The sequence below is a fragment of the Oncorhynchus keta genome, chromosome 5 (genome assembly GCF_023373465.1).
Source record: "Oncorhynchus keta strain PuntledgeMale-10-30-2019 chromosome 5, Oket_V2, whole genome shotgun sequence".
Lineage (NCBI taxonomy): Eukaryota > Metazoa > Chordata > Actinopteri > Salmoniformes > Salmonidae > Oncorhynchus > Oncorhynchus keta.
The window spans coordinates 9,742,052-9,764,061 of NC_068425.1; the positions used below are offsets into that span (position 1 = coordinate 9,742,052).

Below are 22,010 nucleotides of genomic sequence, written 5' to 3' on the forward strand. Positions count from 1 at the left end.
TCTGTACCCATGTTCTGGATAATCACTGGACACAATGGACATGTGATGCAGGTAAATTGGGGATAGATTTAACCAGAACCTTGTATTTAAAATAAAATGCTCTGGGTTTAAATAGCTTAGAATGCTTCTATCACTGGGGCAGACTTCTGCAGAGCCTATACAAAGACACTAATTGAGTTTAGAAATGATAACAACTGCAGCTTCTAGGACTTGTCTACACTACAGAACATAATGCCTCTTGAGCAGCTGTAGCTCTCCTCCTCCTCCTCCACCCTTCATACTGTAACCCACCCCTCAGCCCCTGGAATGATATGACACATTAACAGTTGTCTACTGTGTGACATCCAAGTGTGAACTATTGGGAACATTTTACTCCACCAATGCCAGATGGCATCCAAAAGATCTAGCCTAAATCACATGAATTACAATGTGAGTATCAGTGATGACATCACTGTTCCTTTCTGTACATATAGTTCAGTCCTAGATGACATGCCAATCCACTAACTTTCAGCCACAACACAGTCAGTAGCTCACTACTTTAAGAAAACACCATGGCAACAAACGTCATTACCACCAAATATTTATCCAAAATAGGATCTCACAGTATAGTATGTAAGAACGCAAACGAAGAACAAAAAAACGACAAAACAAGACATGAGTCATGGCACGAATTAGAGCAATTTTCCTATGCAAACGAGTCTCAAGTCAAATGTTTGGAAAGATAATGAATGACATTAGGCCGACCAAGTCTCTCCGCAGTTTGATATTACAGATCTGTTAACAGAGTATAATCACTATTTGATACCAAATGCCAACGAAAAAAAAACCTGGGGGAAGACCTTCCAATCGGGACACAATTACTTGTCAGTAACTGACGCGTAATGGACACAATTCGAGGGTCTATTTTCCTTGCCACTCGTGCGCACTGAAGAGGTTTTTCTAACTGTGTACGATTACGATTAATAGATCAAATTCGTATTTAAATGCAAATCATTTAAATGAACTATGTCCTTAAATGTGTCCGTTTATTTGAGTCAAATCAACTGTTGTAATCTAGTTGTGCCAAAGCGCACTAAAACTCACGGTGTCATTTACAATGAACGAAAAGCTAAACAATTCCCATTGTACGTTGGCTTTCAACATGTTTTGTTTTAGAAGCCTACATAAAGGAATTTTGCTAGGGTACTTACATGTACTCGAATCGTAGGGGACCGGCTATGGCCACTAACAACAGCAGGGACTGGGCATTTGTGCGCCGCAGCAACAGAGCGTGAAAGCCCATTTACGGCGAGCGCAGACTGTCCCGGTTAAAAATATAACCCCCTCCCCTTGCCCGGGCGCTGCCACATGCAGGGGACAAGGCTGGGAGAGCTATAGACAGCAACTGACAGAACCAGTACAATGTCAGCAAACTGTCATTAGAGCATGGTCTTCTCTATCGTTTAAGCTATGATTGGATGTGTTCATTTTCTTTGCAACAGCATAGGCTACATCTACAATGTCAAGTCTGGCCATTTCATGGATCAAGATACGCTTGAATAAAGATAACTTGACATCCAAAAATGACCCGTTTGAAAGATAACAGAAAATACTGTAAGGCAAACTCATTTGAGAAGTACCCTACCACCTCTCAGTATAAAATACTGACTCCAGTGCCCAAACAGGCACTTTGCCATTTCACTTAAAGGTAGCGAAATGTTGCACAAGCAGTAACGAAAATATTGCAATGAGTGAGATGCAAGACTTCGCTCTCAAACAGTCTAACTAGGGCGGCAGGGTAGCCTAGTGGTTAGAGCGTTGGACGAGTAACCGAAAGGTTGCAAATCCCCGAGCTGACAAGGTACACACATCTGTCGTTCTGCCCCTGAACAGGCCCGTCATTGAAAATAAGAATGTGTTCTTCACTGACTTACCTAGTTAAATAAAAACAGTAACTGCGCTTGCGCAAAGGTTCGCATCACACGCTTACAACGTGGAAGCCACGGGACCAAAACAGTGAAGTTTAGCATTGTGCTCCAATGCTCTTCGTTGTTGCGGAAATTGACCCACTATGCTGTTTACTTTGTGCATCCACGTCATATAGTTGACTCTGCCTTTAAATTAACAGAGTACAAGGCCCAGAATATATTGAAAAGGGGGGTCAGATCAGAGAGCTGGGACAGAGGCCCGTGTACAAATTAGGCAACAAGGGAGAGGGCAGGATGCAGCACTGGCAGTCCCACATTTGAAGAGGCCAAAGATACAACTTCTAAAATAACACCAAGTCACAGATAACTACTTAGAATAACCTCTCCCTTAAGTGCAGTATGCCAGAGGAAGTCTGAAGTTTGATTCATACTCTAGCTTGGACCACTTCAGGCCTAGAACAATAAGAATATAAACATTATAAACATCATTGCACTTGACCCTGTGTGGCCATACGAAGGTCAACGGTCATGAAAGGAAAGGGTAAATACACTGTGGCTGTGTGACAACAGCCATGTTTCTTGTACAAAATAGTCAAAAGACATTTGGTAACATGATATTGTGAAAATATCTTCATTAAAATACTTGTAAGATGTGGGTGAAATCAAACCAAGTCCAATAACAGGTGCCGCTCAATTGAATGAATGAAATGAAGACAGTAACACCTTCGAAAGTACTAATAATCAAATGAATTTACATTTGATCAAATAAAACAAGATCACAGAATGTTCTCTGTCCTGAAAAAAAATGCCCCTAACATTAAAATTGCACCTCAAAACTGAAAAAAAGTGGATGTTATGGCCAATAAAACAGATGCACAAGTATGACCTTTCCAAGTATCTAAACAGAGAATATATATGACATTTAAAAAAGGGCCATTAAGAACCAAAGGTGCAGTTGGAACAATAATACAAAAAATCATGCATTCACTTATATGCTCATACAGCAGGGTCATCCACTTGCAGCAACTTCAGATGAATAATATCACTTGTAACAACAATATGCCTCAGTAATAAAATAAAGCATACACATTCTGAATTATTAACATTTTGTTCTCCTGCAAAATGTTCTAGCAGCTCTTGTTACTGCATTCTTACTTCCTGGTGTCAAATACATAGTGGAAAACAAATCAAGCAACAATGTATTTTTTTTTGTTTTTGTTGAAACAATAAAAAAGTGGCCACCCCACCTCTGATTTGGTTAAAAGCTGAGGGATGGGCCTGGGGACATGTAACCACTCTCAAATTCAAAGACAGCGCTATGGATGCAAGGACTGACCATCTATAATATGAAAAAGTATCAGTTTAAACATGTTTTGAGGTTATACAGTGTTTGTTTACATCATTCACAAACAAGCTTATATTTTGGTTTCTGATGGGGTACAACAGTTGAACTAAGCTCATGAGGCATTTATAAGTTATATTCTTCAAGAATGAATGGGTATGTATTATTAATTTATAAGTTTAAAAAAATGGATGTAGCAATTAAGGATTCTAGCTATAAACTAATTTGTTGTAGTAAAGCAATATATTTATTGTAATTTCAATTACTGTCAACTTTCCTTTTCCTTCCACTTTGGGTTTTCATGCCATATGAACTGCAGTTTCAACATCGCTTGATATGAATGTGTTTTTTCATAATACGAAACTCGTCTTCAGAAACGCATTTCAGATAAAACCAGTCAAGATTTGGATATTCATGTTGAACAAATTACCTTTAAAGGGCCGACGCTACATAAATGTTTTCACTTTTAAATTGATGATCTATACCCATTGATTGTTAAAGAATATAACTTATAAATACCTAATTAGCTTAGTGCAACTGTCGCACCCCATCGGAGTCCAACAAATAAGCCTGTTTAACTTCATTGTCTGTACATCATGCAATTATAAACAAACACCGTATAGCTTTAAACACAGTTAAATCTATAATTTTGATATCATGGATGGTCAGTCTTTGCATCCTCAGCTCTGTCTATGAATTTGAGATTAGTTCAATTTCTCCACCCCAATCTCTCAACCTTTTACCAAAACAGTGGCATGGTGCCCACTTTATTGCTTAACCTGCAGATTTACCTTCTAAAAAAAAATCACTTTTATTTCCATTCCCCAAAATTCTACATTTCGATATAGGTACATTGGATCTTACGGCACGAGAACCCTCAGTGTTCTATAGGCTCGGTGAAAGGATTCCAAGGGAAATTAACCTCTGTCCCAGCTCTCCTCCTTCCTCTCCACATCCTGCCAGGTTATGAGTCCTCAGGCGCACACCAGGAAAGGGTGGGAGAGGGCTCTGGAAGCTGAGATGCGATTGGTCGGGCTGAACTCTAGACATTGCTGCAGGCAGAGAGCAAGTGTGTGCTTTAGAAGTACAATAGAATTCAATGATTCATTTACTTGGAAAATGCCTTGTAACAGAAACATGACTCAAAATGTGTATATTGTACATACAAGGAGTAGGTTGTTCTCCTCCTGGCCCAGGTTGGATAAGAGCTGGGTGCAGGGGTCCCTGGGGCACCAGCTACGGGAGTATGAGATGGGGCTCTCCCTGGGCCAGTCCTCCTCGCTGGGCAAGCCAATCACCCTGTGGGACATGGGGAAGAGCACAGGCACACACCCAACACAAGGCACTGGTAAAACACACAACACACATTATTCAAATCAGAAGTTGGGCACGGTAGAAGAAAGAACTCACTCAAAGATTTTCTGGAGCTGCTGAGCCTCAGTGTATCCACGGAACAACGGTCTCAAAAGGAACAGTTCGGCAAAAATGCAGCCAGCGCTCCACATGTCCACGGAGGACATGTAACCAGAGTGGAGCAGCACCTCGGGGGCCCTGTACCACAGTGTCACCACCTGAAGAGAGAGAGGAAGGAGGGAAAGGAAGGGAGAGGGTGTGAGACGTTGGATAGGACATAGAGAGAAAGATACTTTTTACTTTTAAGTATAGCTCCTTTACCTTAGCTAGGCTTGGGGACAATGGCACTGTGACAATTGAACAGATTGTGCATTGAAAGGAGGATGTTCTACTCTGTAGACTTACACAGGGTGTAAGGGCGATGTGATAGGTGTAGATGCGTGCCAGCCCAAAGTCAGCGATCTTCACCTCTCCACGGCTACTAACCAGTACATTCTCTGGCTTCAGGTCGCGGTGCACCAGCATGTTGGTGTGCAGGAAGTCCAGCCCCTGCAGCAGCTGCACCATCACATCCTGTACAGACAGGAAGCAGCATGACAGCATTGCTCAAACACTTTCTCTGACTGTGGCTTATTCTGAAAAGATAGGACATTTGTTATGAAAAGTTCAAAAGAGAGTACAGTAAAATGTTATACTAATTCTTAATGGCGTGCTTTGGAATCATTGAGATTTTATTCAGCTGCGGGTATATAAGGGGGAGAATTCACACTTTAATTTTGTCAAGACTCAGTCCAGTGCTGGGGACCGTGGTGAGGAAGGTAGACAGGTCTTGGTCGATGTACTCAAACACCAGCGTCAGGTCCAAACTCCTGTTCTTCAGACCAGCAGATACGTCCAACAACCTTTCAGTAAGATCAGCAATTAAGGTCAATCATTGTGAACCATTTCTGCTAATGAAATGGCATGACACCATGGTATACAATTATAAAACACCAAACTAATTTTAATCCTAAAGATAATTATGTTTAATTCATAGGCTATGCAAACATTTTCAGATATAATTACATTCCAGAAAAATGTACTTACTTTACAATGTTGGGATGGTTGAAATACCCGATCTTACGCAAGAGCGCCACCTCTCGGATCATGAAAGCAGGAATCCCACTCTCCGTGTGTCCGGGTATGTTCAACTTCTTCACCGCTACGAGTCGCTGTTGATCGCGGACCTCTCTGGCCTTGTACACCTTGCCATATGCGCCTTCGCCTATCTCTGCAAGTATTTCATAATTCTGATGTTCATCGCACCCATTGACCTCCATGACCGGTCGATTTCGTAGTTGGTTGCAACTAGGATGGAATAGACCATGCGTAAATGCATGTAAACACGCGGTCAAGTAATACACTGCTTCCACAAGCCTAGGCCTTTTACTGGTAACGTTAGCCAGAGGCCTGGGAGGTGAATAAGTTCCCGATACTTATTGACCGAGCTAAAGTAACTACTTATGCAAGAGAGAAGTTCATTATTGAACAGTTTAGTACGCTTTACACGAAACAACGATGTTATGCATTGCCACGACATAGTTAACGTTCGCTAGCTAGCCAGCAGTTAAGTAACCAGCAATCTTCCTCCAGCTCCACCTAGCAACCACTTAGGAACCACTTGCTAGCTAATCAAAATGGAATCTTAAAGATGCTTTGTGCAATGTGTGGTTAGCTACACTTAGCTAGCTAATATTTAATTCATTGTGATTAACTTACCTTCTCACACCATAAACTGCAGAGATATGATATACATTTTCATGATGCTTATAAATGATGGGACCACATTCTGGTACGGCCCCTAATTCTCCTCAACTAATCAGATCTCTCACCACCAACCGATAGACATCTTGCAGAAGACCTCTGTGCGCGTGCCATCATGTCTTACACATTATGAGCGTTTTCTTATTAATATATACACACACACACCACCGTTTATTCATGGGATATTTTGTTACTTTTATCATCATAATAATCAATCAATATTCCAGGCCAGCCAGTATCAATAGAATTCTAAGGGATAATAATGACAGAAAGGTTGGGGGAAAAAATCTATTCAATCTCTGAGTCCTTCATTATCACAGTTTGTGCTATTGTTACAAAGTCTCCCCATACATTTGGAGTGGAATAATTCAATTTTACAACGATCAGCGTGAATATGTTTTTGTATTCAATGTTTAATAATGAGCAATTAACTTTGTACATTTGAAGCAAAGCATGTTGATTCAAAACAATCCAGTCTGTACATTGTACATGTCTAATGCCTCCGTTTGAACACAATGGTTAGTGTTACAGCGCTTTTAAACCTGGTCCACAATTTTGTTTTATGGCTTTTTTGCACCAATAAAGAGAGTGTGTGCAGCAGTTGTACTGGTATCAAAAGTATTGGTAACTTAATCTACTCCACCCAACACTTTTTGTTCTCAATATATTAAGAGTGAAAATATGAAATGTGCTAATCACATCTATCTGAACACTTCATTTCTGAAAACATTTAATTTTTAAAAAAAGCTATCTATCCCTGGGAAATAATTTCCAAATGTCGAAGGGAATGGCAGCTTAGTGGAGTCTGCCACTAACTAGCACAGTCAGTGAGTGTAGTCAGCTCAGGTATCCCCATTGAGACCATGTCTGTGCCTCGGTCTAGGTTGGTCAAAACTAAACATGGCGGTGTTTGCCTTAACAATCTCACTGGAATAAAGACCTCCCCCATTCCTGTCATTATTGAAAGAGATATTTCACATCTCAAAAATAGGGCTACTTAAATGTTAGATCCCTCACCTCAAAGGCAGTTATAGTCAATGAACTAATCACAGATCATAATCTTGATGTGACTGGCCTGACTGAAACATGGCTTGAGCCTGATGAATTTACTGTGTTAAATGAGGCCCTCCTCCTGGTTACACTAGTGACCATATCCCCTGCGCATCCTGCAAAGGGAGACTGCACTTGTGAAGGTGGTAAATTACCTTTTAAATGGCATCAGACCTAGGCTCTGCATCTGCTCCTAGACCTTAGTGCTGCTTTTGATAATATAAATCACTACATTCTTTTGGAGAGATTGGAAACACAAATTGGCCTGCACGGACATGTTCTGGTCTGGTTTAGATCTTATCTGTCAGAAAGATATCAGTTTGTCTCTGTAAATTTCAGTGTTCCTCAAGGCTCCGTTTTAGGACCCCTATATATTTTAACTCTTGGTGGTGTCATTTGGAAACATATTAACTTTCACTGCTATGCGGACGACACACAGCTGTACATTTCAATGAAACATGCTGAAGCCCCAAAATTGACCTTCCTGGAAGCCTGTGTTTCAGACATAAGGAAGTGAATGGCAGCAAATGTTCTACTTTTAAACTCAAACAAAACAGAGATGCCAGTTCTAGGTCCCAAGAAACAAAGAGATCTTCATTTGAATCTGACAATTAATCTTGATGGTTGTACAGTCGTCTGAAATAAAACTGAAGGATCTTTGCGTTACTCTGGACCCTGATCTCGCTTTTGACAAACATATCAAGACTGTTTCAAGGACAGCTTTTTTCCATCTACGTAACATTGCAAAAATCAGAAACTTTGTCCAAAAATAATGCAAATAAATACAGCCATGCTTTGTCACTTTTAGGTTTGACTATTGCAATGCTCTACCTTCCGGCTACCCAGATAAAGAACAAAATAAACTTAGTACAGTTAGTACTAAACACGGCGGCTAGAATCTTGTCTTGACAAAATATGATCATATTATTCCAGTGCCAGCCTCTCTACACTGGCTTCCTGTTAAGGCTAGGGCTGATTTAAAGGTTTTACTGCAAACCTACAAAGCATTACATTGGCTTGCTCCTACCCATCTTTCTGATTTGGTCCTGTCTTACATACCTACACGCACGCTAGTCACAAGACACAGGCCTCCTTACCATCTCTAGAATTTCTAAGCAAACAGCTGGAGGCAGGGCTTTCTCCTATAGAGCTTCATTTGTATGGAATGGTCTGCCTATCCACGTGAGAGACGCAGACTCAGTCTCGACCTTTTAAGTCTTTATTGAGGACTCATCTCTTTAGTAGGTCCTATGATTGAGTGTAGTCTGGCCTAGGAGTGTGAAGGTAAACGGAAAGGCACTGGAGCAACGAACCGCCCTTGCTGTCTCTGCCTGGCCGGTTCCCCGCTCTCCACTGGGATTCTATGCCTCAAACCCTATTACAGGGGCTGAGTCACTGGCTTACTGGTGCTCTTCCATGTCATTCCCAGGTTCATAGAGTGGGGGAGATGTTCATGGGCTATACTCACCCTTGTCTCAGGATGGTAAGTTGGTGATTGAAGATATCCCTCTAGTGGTGCAGGGGCTGTGCTTTGGCAAAGTGGGTGGGGTTATATCCTGCCTGTTTGGCCCTGTCCGGGGGTATCGTCAGACGGAGCTAGTGTCTCCAGACCCCTCAGGTCTCAGCCTCCAGTATTTATGCTGCAATAGTTTATGCGTTAGGGGGCTAGGGTCAGTCTTCTATCTGGAGTATTTATCCTGTCTTATCCGGTGTCCTGTGTGTATATCCTCTCTTTCGCTCACTCTCAACACTACCTGGCCTGATGAGTCCTTGCTGTCCACCTGGTTGTGCTGCTGCTACAGTTTCAACTGTTCTGCCTGCGGCTATGGAACCTTGACCTGTTCACTGGACGTGCTACCTTGTCCCAGACCTGTTGTTTTCAACTCTCTAGAGACAGCAGGTGCGGTAGAGATACTCTGAATGATTGGCTATGAAAATCCAACTGACATTTACTCCTGAGGTGTTGACCTGTTGCACCCTGTGATTATTATCTGACCCTGCTGGTCATCAATGAACATCTTGGCAATGTTCTGTTATAATCTCTTATCTTACGTCAAAGACACTAGTCAAATCAAATCAAATTTATTTATATAGCCCTTCGTACATCAGCTGATATCTCAAAGTGCTGTACAGAAACTAGTCACATGATCTCATTGAAAGAGGGCTTAGGAAGGATACTAGAGGGCACCCTGCTGGCCACTTTTGATGTGGAGAGCTTGTACACTAAGATCCCACACACTGGAGGCTTGCAGGCGCTGCAACACTTCCTCCAGCAGAGAGACTCTACCCTTGCTCCAGCCAATAATTGCATCTTACAACTTACTGAACAGGTATTATCCAATAACTACTTTGTCTTTGAGTTAAGACTTTTTACTTAAAATTCAGAGTGTAGCCATGGGCCCCCAATACTCCTAATATGTTCCCCCTGTTGATGACACTCATTATACATTAAGATTGAACCAAAAGATTATATGTAACAAATATGAAATACAAAACTATGTGAATTTCAATTCAACAATAATGTATGTTGACTCTAATATGTATAATATTCAATTATGTTTCTATATGATAATAGCGTAATATATGTACTATGCCATAAACAAAACAAAAAATGTAAACAGTTTGTGCCTTCCTACCCTGAGGAAGGCACAGTGATGCCGAAACGTTGGTAAATATCCATTAAATTGCTGGGAGTTTATATGCTGTTAGTCAGAACCTCCACACCATTTTTTTCTGGGTGTGCGCCAGCTCATGTTTTTTTAGTAAGTCTTCACCAGGCACAGCCAGAAGAGGACTGGCCACCCCTCATAGCATGGTTCCTCGCTAGGTTTCTTCCTAGGTTCCGGCCTTTGTAGGGAGTTTTTCCTAGACAACGTGCTTCAACACCTGCATTGCTTGCCGTTTGGTGTTTTAGGCTGGGTTTCTGTACAGCACTTTGTGACATCAGCTGATGTAAGAAGGACTTTATAAAATACATTTGATTGAAAGATTCCTCGACTTTCAAATGTGTTTTCCCTTAACAGTGAGAGAGCACAGTTCTCCACACTTATTGATAAGAATAGTTACACACTCAAACACAGTAACCGTCTTGAGGCATCTTTTCACTGTAGGACCAGAGATTGAAGCCTGTCCCTGCGCTTGTGTTATTGTAGCTTTGGTGAGTTGGATGGAGTAGGGTGAAGTTGCCCCTAGATGCTGATCCTGGGTATTTTCCCCCACTAATGTGGATTTGGGGAGAGGAAGTTGATCCTAGATCTGTACTTAAGGGAAACTTCACCCGGAGCAACAACGGGTTGAGGGAGGTGGTCAGTAGCGTGCTACTTCAACTTCTTAGTGTCGACACGTTTGGTCTTCTTGGCCAGAGTGATGGCATCCAGGTGCAGGTTACGGTTGAGGATGACAGAACCACAGGTCAGAGCCCCAGCCAGTGCACCAGCAAAGCCACACACAAACACATCCTGACCTGTACACAGAATACAAACATCAACGCGCAGTAGAAACCAGAGCCGATAGACCTTTAACACTGAAGTCAAACGTATGACTTATCCATATGCTAAGCCATTAGTTAGCCTATCGAAAACAGACATATAGCTAGCTTCTCTATGATATATCCTTGGACCCTATCAGCCATATAAGTATCTGACCTGTGAGGTAGAGGTTCTTAATGGGTGTCTGGGGCCTCACGGTGGCATTGCACTCAGCGCTGAAACGAGCTGTGCCATGGTCTGCTCCATAGATCTCCCCCTTTGGGGCTCCAATGTAGTGTGTGTTTGTTATGGGTGTACCAGCCTCGATGAACTCAACCTAAAGACAGACCGAGAGAGAGACAAAAGGGAGACGCATGTTTCCAGCGAGGTATTAAGTTACACCATTTGTAAAAATTGAAAGGAAGGGTGTCTATGTTCCAACTTACTAGTGCATCCTCCATTGAGATGTTAGGTTTCCTGGAAAAAGCATTCTAGCAGAGTTTAGTACAAATGGACTAAATGCTCTACCTTGTCCCTGGTAATCTTGGGGAAGACGCTCATCACCACCTCCAGAATCGAGTCACAGAATATCTGCTTCAGCTCCTTGTAATCAGTCCCTCTGTTGGTCACCTTGTCATCCTTCCACTCCTCAAACCACTCATAGTTAGCAAAGCTCACCAGACTCAGGGTGGACTTGCCTGTGGAGAATAGGAAACGAAAAAGGGGTCAAAACATTCTGATGGCATCAGACATAGTTAGTTGTGTGCACTTCCAAGAATCGATATTACAAAATGTTTTGGTATGGTGTAGATCAGAGAGCAGCAGGCTGGGTTTAGGAACACATTGCAACACTAATGCATTAACATTGGACAGTCAATAGAATGGAACTAATCAACTTAAGACTCTGAAAAGGCATTTGATAGCCTGGACAGAGCAACCATCTGGTACCTAATAGAAACAATGATTCTGTAGTTATGTTATCGTTTAGTATTTTGTTCCAACTGTTGTCTTGTCTGTGTTTCCATTCATAAAACATTTCACAAAAAAAAAAAAAAAAAAAAATCTCACATCAGGAATAAAACTAGAACAAACATCTAACACGGCAACCCTCAGGGGAAAGGGTCAACCTAGAAACACCTGGAGGAGAGGTGTCCAGGCAAGAGCAGCCTCAACTGGCACAACCTGGAAAAACTTGCCTCCGAACAGAGTAAGATGTAGGACAGTAGTCAATGGATTATACTCCTTATCAGGAGCCACATGTTTAAATAAGTAGTCAGTCAGTGGATGATTCATTTCCAAGGATAAAATAATTTATTATGGCGAATATCAGTGCAAACACTAGTCTCGTTTCTGTACCTGGTGATCGTTCCTCCCAGGTGGGATCTTTGGCTGATGGAGAGGCAACAAAGAGGATGGGAACACTTTTCGCCGACTCCTCCCGGTTACCCTTCAGATAGGTCTCAACGCTGTAACATCCAGATAAATGGGTATAGTAAGACACTGTAGGCTCTTTAAAAACTACAGTGAAGAACACGTCACCCTTCTCAGACTCCGATGCACATATACAGTGCATTTGGAAAGAATTCAGATCACTTCTTCCACATTTTGGTACGTTACAGCCGTATTCTAAAACGTATTCAATTGTTTTTCCCCTCATCAATCTACACACAATACCCCATAATGACAAAGCAAAAAATGTTATTTTTGTTATGTTTGCAATTGTATTCATATAAAATATTACCTTTACATAGTATTCAGATCCATTAAATCAGTACTTTGTGGAAGCACCTTTGGGTATGACACTACAAGCTTGGCACACCTGTATATGGAGAGTTTCTCCTATTGTTCTCTCTAGATCCTCTCAAGCTCAGTCAGGTTGGATGGGGAGCGTCGCTTCACAGCTATTTTCAGGTTTCTCCAGAAATGTTTGATCGGGTTCAAGGTTAGACTCTGGCTGGGCTACTCAAGGACATTCAGAGACTTGTCCCAAAGCCACTCCTGCGTAGTCTTGGCTGTGCGCTTAGGGTAGTTGTCCTGTTGTAAGGGGAACCGTCGCCTCAGTCTGAGGTCCTTTTAATCAAGGACCTCTTTGTACTTTGCTCTGTTCATCTTTCCCTCGATCCAGACTAGTCTTACAGTCCCTGCCGCTGAATAACGTCCCCACAGCATGATGCTGCCACCACCATGCTTCACCGTAGGAATGGTATTGGCCAGGAGACGAGAGGTGCCTGGTTTCCTCCAGATGTGACGCTTGGCATTCAGGCCAAAGAGTTCAATCTTGGTTTAATCAGACCAGAGAATCTTGTTTCTCATGGTCAGAGTCCTTTAGGTACCTTTTGGCAAACTCCAAGCGGGCTGTGATGTGCCTTTTAATGAGTGGTTTCTGTCTGGCCACTCTACCCAAAAAAAAAAAAAACGGATTGATGGAGTGCTGCAGAGATTATTGTGTTTCTGGAAGGTTCTCCAAACTCCACAGAGGAGCTCTGTCAGAGTGACCATCAGGTTTTTGGTCACCTCCCTGACCAAGGCCCAAGGTTTGGCCAGGCAGCCAACTCAACGAAGAGTCTTGGTGGTTCCAAACTTCTTCCATTTAAGAGTGATGGAGGTCACTGTTCTTGGGGACATTCAATACTGCAGACATGTTTTGGTACCCTTCCCCAGAAGTGACAATATCTTCGATCGCATGGCTTGGTTTTTGCTCTGACATGCACTGTCAACTGTGGGACCTTATAAAGACAGGTGTGTGCCTTTCCGAATCATGTCCAATCAATTGAATTTACCACAGGTGGACACCAATCAAGTTGTAGAAACATCACAAGGATGATCAATGGAAACAGGATGCACCTGAGCTCAATTTCAAGTCTCATAGCAAAGGGACTGAATACTTATGTAAAATAAGGTATTGTATTTTTCTATACTTTTGCCAAAAATTCTAAAAACCTTTCGCTTTATCATTATGGGGTATAGTGTGTAGATTGAGGATTTATTTCTCTCTTTTTTACTTTTTAGAATAAGGCTGTAACAACAAAATGTGGACAAGGTGAAGGGGTCTGAATACTTTCCGAATGCACTGTAGACCGTGCTTGTTAAACAGTGTGAATATTATTGAGGTTCCAGCATGTGAAATTAGTGTAGTGGTGAGTGTGAACTGATACTATTTTGACAACACCACATTTTAGTTTATACCAAACAGATTACTGTAACAGCACAATCTTTGATGCACAGCAAAAGGTAGGGAAATACAGAATGTGACTACATAGACTCACTATCACAGTCTCATGTACCGTAGGTTATGTAATGTCACTTCTCTCTCGAAGTCCACACCACGATACCTTACACAATATTTGCCTATGCAACACATCAGATATATGTTAATAAGGACAAATAAGGTGTAAATTAAAAATCGACAAGTCATTAGACAGTGGGGCCTACGGGGACACACCAAACATTTAGGGTTAAACAAAGAGAGGAAGGACCTACAGTTCATCCATGTTGTGCTCTGTGAAGATCCAGTAGTTGTCTGCTTTGAGGCCCAGGTCCTCCTTGGTTCCAGTCAGGCCCAGGAAGATGCTCAGACCTCCCGCCCCGTTTTTCATCATACCAAGCTGCTTCTGGATGGCTGAAGGGCATCACAAGATCATACAACATTCATGATTAGTAGGGATGTGCATCTTTCCCTTTCAAGAAGATTCGATATGTATCAAGATAAATGGGTCTCGACACACTAAGTTTTGGTTTGATTAGAGGAACAAATCGATGCGGTTCGATGCACTAACATTTCTTGCATAAACACATTCATTTTCAATTCAAATCTGCAGCTGATGGAGCTGTGTGTGTAAGTGATGTATAGATCTATGGTGTATGATTAGGAATAGGCCTTCCGCTCATTGGTCAAAGCGATGGACAGAATGCAGTTTAACTAGGCTACTGACATTGCCTGGGGTTGTTAAATATGACTTGAAGATCAATGACTGTCAACATAATTCCACGCTTAGTTTGACACTGAAGTAGAGGAAACAAGTGTCACAAAATATTAGGTATTTACAGAAGGTAGAAAGAAAGTAATTTGAGCCCCCAAAAATTCCTGTACCTGCAATTTGTAACATTTGAATCGATTATCTGACCGATGCATGCTACATTTGGATCGGGCTGGGGTCTCGATGCACAGATATCTTTTGAACCGGGGACCGATGCCCAGTGGTGAACTGTTACATCATTAATGATTAGGCATCACAAGAAACATTATCTAGACAAGTGTCAACTAACAATTCAGTCTTAAACACAGACATCTTGAACATACACCTTAATACCCTCACCCACCTGGCATGTCCTGGAGTTCCTTAGGCAGCAGCTGCTGATAGGTGTTGAAGATGCCGGCGTTGGAGATGACCATTGGAGCATGCACATGGACCTCCTCCTGACCCTTCATCACGCTCACACCTGAAATCATGGGAACCAGAGGTGGTCAAATCTGACCATCTCTGTGATCAATCAATTCATCTTTCAACCAGTCCTATTCACCAATAGCCTCCTTGTTGTCGTTGAACAGGATGCGGTTGACTGGGGCGCGGACGAGTACGGCCCCCCCGGCTTTCTCAACGATAGGGATCATGTGATAGGCGATCTCACTGGCTCCTCCTATTGGGTACCAGGCACCAGTCAGGTAGTGGCAGACCATCAGGCTGTGCATGGAGAAGCTGGCTTCCTTGGGCATGTTACCTGCAGTTACACAACAAAATGGAGTCCTAGAAAAAACCAAACACTCTACAAAATTGATGCAATTCATTTGTTCCACGTGGAGAGAATGTGTGTCCCCCAAAACAGCATAAATTAGTGAACCACATAGGGAATAGGGACACAGTCTATCATTTGAGATGGCTGTGGTTATGCTCTCCACTATCAGGAACTACAGCCTACCCTACCGTAAGTGCCAAAAATGTAGCTGAAGATGACTCTGAGGTCATTGTTCTTAGTCAGCTCGTTGACCACCTCAGTCACACTGCGAGACGCCATGCGGAAGAAGAATGACAGACGATTGGCCAGGCCTGTGTACACCAGGAACTTGGCTAGGGGGACAGGAATGAGCTTCAGCAGACCCAGGAACCAAATGTTGTGTCCTGCTTTCTGTAGATAGAATACATACAGTACCAGTCAAAAGTTTGGACACACCTACTCATTTAAGGGTTTTTCTGTATTTTGACTATTTTCTACATTGTAGAATAGTGAAGACATCAAAACTATGAAAACACACATGGAATCATGTAGTAAGCAAAAAAAGTATTAAACAAATCAAATGATATTTGTCACATGCACCAAATACAGCCTTCACCTTACAGTGAAATGCTTACTTAGAAACCATTAACCAACAATGCATACAGGAAGTACCGGTACAGAGTTAATGTGCGGGGCACCGGTGTCGAGGTAATATGTATGTAGGTAGAGTTAAAGTGATTATGCATAGATAATAAGAAGAGTAGCAGCAGCATTCTGGGGAGGGGCAATGCAAATACTCTGAGAAGCCAGTTGATTAGATGTTCAGGAGTCTTATAGCTTGGGGTTAGAAGCCGTTTAGGATCCTTTTGGACCTAGACCTGGCGCTCCAGTAGCACTTGCCATGCGGTATAGCAGAGAGAACAGTCTGACTGGGGTGGGTGGAGTCTTGACAATTTTTATGGCCTTCCTCCGACACCGCGTAGTATAAAGGTCCTGGATGGCAGAAAGCTTGGCCCCGGTGATGTACTGGGCTGTACGCACTACCCCCTGTAGTGCCTTGCGGTCGGATGCCGAGCAGTTGCCATACCAGGCAGTGATGCAACCAGTTAGGATGCTCTCGATGGTGCAACTGTAGAACTTTGAGGATCTGAGGACCCATGCCAAATCTTCTCAGTCTCCTGAGGGGGGAATAGGTTTTGTCCTGCACTTTTCACAACTGTCTCGGTGTGCTTGGACCATGTTATTTTGTTGGTGATGTGGACACCAAGGAACCAAGGAACTCTCAATCTGCTCAACTACAGCCCCGTCGATGAGAATGGGGCCGTGCTCGGTCCTCCACAATCATCTCATTTGTCTTGATCACGTTGAGGGAGAGGTTGTTGTCCTTGCACCACATGGTCAGGTCTCGGACCTCCCCCCTATAGGCTGTCTCATCGATGTCAGTGATCAGGCCTACCACTGTTGCATCATCAGCAAACTTAATGATGGTGATGGAGTCGTACCTGGCCATGCATTCTTGAGTGAACAGGGAGTACAGGAGGGGATTGAACACACACCCCTGAGGGGCCCCCGTGTTGAGGATCAGCATGGCGGATGTGTTGTTACCTACCCTTACCACCTGGGGGCAGCCCGTCAGGAAGCCCAGGATCCAGTTGCAGAAGGGGGTGTTTCGTCCCAGTGTCCTAAGCTTAGTGATGCGCTTTGAGGGAACTATGGTGTTGAACGCTGATCTGTTGTCAATGAATAGTATTCTCACGTAGGTGTTCCTTCCAGGTGAGAAAGGGCAGTGTAGAGTGCAATAGAGATCTGTGGAGATCTGTGGATCTGTTGGTGCGGTATGCAAATTGGAATGAGTCTAGGGTTTCTGGGATAATGGTGTTGATGTGAGCTATGACCAGCCTTTCAAAGTATTTCATGGCTACAGACGTGAGTGCTACAGGTCAGTAGTTATTTACGCAGGTTATCTTAGTGTTCTTGAATACAAGGACTATGGTGGTCTGCTTGAAACATGTAGGTATTAAAAACAGAGAGGGAGAGGTTGAAAATGTCAGTGAAGACACTTTTGCATGTTGGTCAGCGCATGCTCAGAGTAGACGTCCTTGTAATCCGTCTGGCGCTGCGACCTTGTGAATGTTGACCTGTTTAAAGGTCTTACGTCGGCTACAGAGAGTGATCACACAGTTGTCCGGAACAGCTGATGCTCTCAAGCATGTTTCAGTGTTACTTTCCTTGAAGTGAGCACACAAGTTATTTAGTTAATCTGGTAGGCTCATGTCACTGGGTATATGTAGTCTGTAATAGTTTGCAGGTCCTGCCACATCCGCCGGTGTTGTACGAGTCGATCTTAGTCCTGTATTGACGCTTCGCCCGTTTGATGGTTTGTCGGAGGGCATAGCGGGATTCCTTATAAGCTTCCGGGTTATAGTCCCGCTCCTTGAAAGAGGCAGCTCTACCCTTTAGTTCAGTCCGGATGTTGCCTGTAATCCAAGGCTTTTGGTTGGGGTACGTACGTAAGGTCACTGTGTGGACGACGCCCTCAATGCACTTATTGATGAAGCCAGTGACTGATGTGGTGTACTCAATACCATCGGAAGAATTCCGGAATATATTCTAGTCTGTGCTAGCAAAACAGTCCTGTAGTTTAGCATCTGCTTCATCTGAGCACTTTTTAAATAGACGAGTCACTGGTGCTTCCTGCTTTAATTATTGCTTGTAAGCAGGAATCAGGAGGATAGAATTATGGTCAGATTTGCCAAATGGATGGCGAGGGAGAGCTTTGTACGCATCGGTGTGTGGAGTAAAGGTGGTCTAGAATTTGTTTCCCTCTGGTTGCACATTTAACATGCTCATAGAAATTAGGTAAAACTGATTTCAGTTTCCCTGCATTAAAGTCCTCGGCCCTTAGGAGCTCTGCTGCTGGGTGAGTGTTTTCCCGTTTGCTTAGTGGTATACAGCTCATTGAGTGCGGTTTTAGTGCCAGCATCGGTCTGTGGTGGTATGGAGACCGCTACAAAAAGATGCAGATGAACACTAGGTAGATAGTATAGTCTACAGCTTATCATGGGATACTCTACCTCAGGTGAGCAAAACCTTGAAACTTCCTTAGATATCGTGCACCAGCTATTGTTCACATAAATGCGTAGGCCCCGGCTCTTACCAGAGGCTGCTGTCCTGCCGATAGAGTGTATAACCTGCCAGCTGTATGTTCTTAATGTAGTCGTTCAGCCCGTTGGTAGGATAACCGTGCTTTCAGTTCGTCCCATTAATTTTTCCAGCGATTGAATGTTAGCTAGCAGGATGGAAGGCAAGGGCAGATTAGCCACTCGCCCCCTGATGCTCACAAGGCACCCTGATCTCTTAATGCGAAATCTGCTTCCTTCTTCAGCAAATAACGGGGATCTGGGCCTGGTGTCTGTATTATATACCTCCCATCTGACTCATTGAAAAACTCTTCATCCAGTTTGAGGTGAGCAATCGCAGTTCTGAAGCTCTTTTCGGGGATAAGAGACGGTAGCAGCAACATTATGTACAAAACAAGTTACGAACAAAAAAAATATAATTAAAAAATAGCATGGTTGGTTAAGATCCGATAAAACGGCAGCCTTCACCTCCGGCACCATCAGCCAAATATATTTTATGTTTGAGATTCTTGAAAGTAGCCACCCTTTGCCATAATGACAGCTTTGCACACCCTTGACTCCACAACCCTTGCCCTCAACACAGATGACAAACAGACCAGTCCCCAGATGGTAGCTCCTCTTCGCCAAAGTGCAATCTCACAATTCCTTGCATTTGGCATAGAGTCCAACCTATCCCTGAAATAAGTAGGGAAAAGGTTCTGAGCTCAGATAACAGCACAAGGCAGTTAGCATAAACCAGAATAAACCACAATTTCCAATAACAGCAGCAACATTAGCACAAGCATAGCAGTCTATTCATCTTGCAAAGCTTATTACTTAATTGACCTTAAACATCAAAATAAACAATCACCATTACTGTTCCATTCAAACACTTGTCATCAATAACTTCATACCGTAGACATCGGTTGACATCATGTAACAGCACCATACCTTGACCAGCCTCATGTACTCATCGATGGCCGCCTCCTCCCCAGGAAATAACTTCTTCAGCTCGTCAGGGAAACGGTTCCTGCCACTGTAGATGGGGTAGGTGCGCCTGTTTCCAGGAGGGCCCAACACCACCTGGTCAAAGGGGTTGTCCAGTGGTTCCCACTGCAGCTGACCATTGGTCAGCTGGTCAAGCATGCAGCGGAAGGGCTTATGTTCCAACAGGTCTCCGATGTAGTGGATACCTGAGGTGGAGGCATGATTGATAGATGCATTTTATTATTAGATCGTCTTATATATTTAGGATGTCTAGCTCACATCACATGGGCTTATAAGACACAGTATTATTGATACATAGTTTGCATTTACAGTGTTTCACACTTGGACACAAACTCACAATTTTTCAGTTGTTGAGAAAACCAGGCTAGGGTCAGCCCAGGACATGTGGTCAGGACATGAGTCTCAACTAGACTAAATAGACTTGGTTCGTCGCCACTACCAAGTCTGAGTAAAGGAAGGTATCTACCACATTTGGTAAGGAAAGGTAAACTGATTAGCTGCCTTCTAGGTAAGGAAAGGTAAACTGATAAGAGCCTTCTAGGTAAGGAAAGGTAAACTGATAAGAGCCTTCTAGGTAAGGAAAGGTAAACTGATTAGATGCCTTCTAGGTAAGGAAAGGTAAACTGATTAGCTGCCTTCTAGGTAAGGAAAGGTAAACTGATAAGAGCCTTCTCACCCACGTCAAACTCAAAGCCTTTCTCTGTGAAGGTGTGGCAGCAGCCTCCAGCCCGATCATGTTGCTCCAGAACCAGGACCCGCTTTCCAACCTTAGCCAGCAGCACCGCCACCCCAAGACCACCAATTCCACTGCCAATGACAATGGCATCTAGTTTCTCAGGTACTTTACTGGCCAAGAAACCTGGTAAGGAAGAGTAATAAAAACATACAATTAACACAGATATTGTCAGTTAAATCTTCTTGCATGAAACAAATAACGATGTGTTCCAGCAACATTATCCCACGGCATGTGCAAAGACAGCCTCGAACCACGTTTCCTTCTAACCATTTCATGCTAATGAATTACCTGACCCATGAAAAAAAAGTTACGAACGCATTTTCATGGAAACATTCAAATGCAGTACAATTAAATAAGAATAAATGCAAATCTCATTTGTTCGTTCAACATGGGTGGGATCTTTGTGTCGGTAAAATGAATTATGCGATAAATTAATTATGTGCACTACGTAATTACACAGCGTTTTATCCGCAAAAAAAGTCTGATGGAAACATGTCTGGTGGTTTTATGCTGATTTTTGAATATTCGAATGAAAGTCTGTCACAAATTGGATGAAAACCTAGCTAGTGGTACTGAAACAGGTGTTTGTGTAGCAGCTATAAACATGATATAGTGCGGAGTGGATTTCGTTTCAAGAATGAGTTTAGTCACGAGTCCAGTACAGCAGCTTTGGCCAGCTTGTGACCCAGTCCCGTCGGTGACAATCAGTGTAGTCATAAGATATTGTAGAACCATTGACATGGTTTAACAGACGAAATATTTGCCTGACCTGCTCTCCTACTTCAAATGAATGCTAATACTCTTCGATACATGTGAACTACAAAGCCATTTAATTATGCAACAATATATAACTTTCGAAACACACACACAGGACAAGGGTGACTGTCAAAAAATATTTACAGAATGTAAATCTATTTGCGCACATATTCCTAGGAAACTATATTTCGTGCATGCATTGGTGATCGGTCAAGCCTTGTGTCCACGAGACTCACCCTGCTTCAGAACTTTGTTTTTCTCCTTCTTTTGGGTGACCAGTGGTTTAAGCGGCTCACGAGTGTCGATATCGAAAGGATTTGGTCCGGATGTACGGAACACATATTTGTATAGTAATGCAGCTGGAGCAGCACAAATGATTGCTACAATGATCCACATTTTACGAATTTTAATCGGGGCACCTTCTCACTTTTCGAAGTGGACACACACTTCCGCGTGCGAACAAGTGGTTCAGAGCCACTTAATAATAATAATAATAATAATAATAATAATATATGCCATTTAGCAGACGCTTTTATCCAAAGCGACTTACAGTCATGTGTGCATACATTCCACTTGGAACCCTTCCACGCATGACAGACAGCACATGTGTTTATGGTCGTATCTCCGTCGTTTTCAGCAAAATAACATCAGGATGACTAAATACTGTAAAAACTACGCCCACAGCTGATTCGCCCAGACGGTATAATGAGGACTCTATTAAAGTGACCCGGGCTCAACGCGCGTAGTTTCCACCGG

General features: G+C 42.8%; 3 protein-coding genes across 13 annotated transcripts in view; all 3 read right to left on the reverse strand.

Moving 5' to 3' along the window:
• Positions 1-2,396, reverse strand: part of LOC118384474 (supervillin-like) — a 46,930-nt gene extending 44,534 nt beyond the window's left edge. For all 10 annotated transcript variants that reach the window (XM_052518668.1, XM_052518679.1, XM_052518678.1 and 7 more), the window contains exon 1: positions 1,191-2,396. The gene's annotated coding sequence lies outside the window, so the exon portion shown is untranslated. The remainder of the gene's footprint in view (positions 1-1,190) is intronic.
• Positions 2,397-2,522: 126 nt separating this feature from the next.
• On the reverse strand, positions 2,523-6,525 carry cdk21 (cyclin-dependent kinase 21). Of its 2 annotated transcripts, none has more exons than XM_035771056.2 (7): positions 6,361-6,525; positions 5,689-5,872; positions 5,372-5,504; positions 5,008-5,175; positions 4,660-4,820; positions 4,416-4,548; positions 2,523-4,301 (listed from the first exon to the last, which is right to left on the reverse strand). In XM_035771056.2, exons 2-7 carry the CDS (start codon positions 5,748-5,750, stop codon positions 4,224-4,226), a joined length of 735 nt encoding a protein of 244 aa, XP_035626949.1. In that variant the 5' UTR covers positions 5,751-5,872; positions 6,361-6,525; the 3' UTR covers positions 2,523-4,223. The 2 variants fall into 2 exon arrangements, with proteins under 2 accessions (XP_035626949.1, XP_035626948.1); XM_035771055.2 differs by having other exon boundaries at positions 5,689-5,949; positions 6,361-6,522.
• A 273-nt stretch (positions 6,526-6,798) lies between these two features.
• On the reverse strand, positions 6,799-22,010 carry LOC118384475 (all-trans-retinol 13,14-reductase-like). The gene is made up of 11 exons (XM_052518680.1): positions 21,491-22,010; positions 20,439-20,621; positions 19,706-19,947; positions 15,845-16,046; positions 15,444-15,641; positions 15,243-15,362; positions 14,403-14,541; positions 12,279-12,388; positions 11,451-11,620; positions 11,100-11,259; positions 6,799-10,918 (listed from the first exon to the last, which is right to left on the reverse strand). Exons 1-11 carry the CDS (start codon positions 21,648-21,650, stop codon positions 10,773-10,775), a joined length of 1,830 nt encoding a protein of 609 aa, XP_052374640.1. The 5' UTR covers positions 21,651-22,010; the 3' UTR covers positions 6,799-10,772.

Excerpts from the sequence above, each read along its gene's own strand:
- LOC118384475 (XM_052518680.1), bottom strand. The coding sequence starts at position 21,650 with ATGTGGATCATTGTAGCAATCATTTGTGCTGCTCCAGCTGCATTACTA. Across the intron at positions 20,622-21,490 it reads AAACAAAGTTCTGAAGCAGG|GTTTCTTGGCCAGTAAAGTA; the intron begins GTGAGTCTCGTG and ends CTTCCTTACCAG. Across the intron at positions 19,948-20,438 it reads AGGCTTTGAGTTTGACGTGG|GTATCCACTACATCGGAGAC; the intron begins GTGAGAAGGCTC and ends CCTCCACCTCAG.
- cdk21 (XM_035771055.2), bottom strand. The coding sequence starts at position 5,921 with ATGGAGGTCAATGGGTGCGATGAACATCAGAATTATGAAATACTTGCA. Across the intron at positions 5,505-5,688 it reads AACCATCCCAACATTGTAAA|GTTGTTGGACGTATCTGCTG; the intron begins GTAAGTACATTT and ends TCTTACTGAAAG. Across the intron at positions 4,549-4,659 it reads CAGCTCCAGAAAATCTTTGA|GGTGATTGGCTTGCCCAGCG; the intron begins GTGAGTTCTTTC and ends CATGTCCCACAG.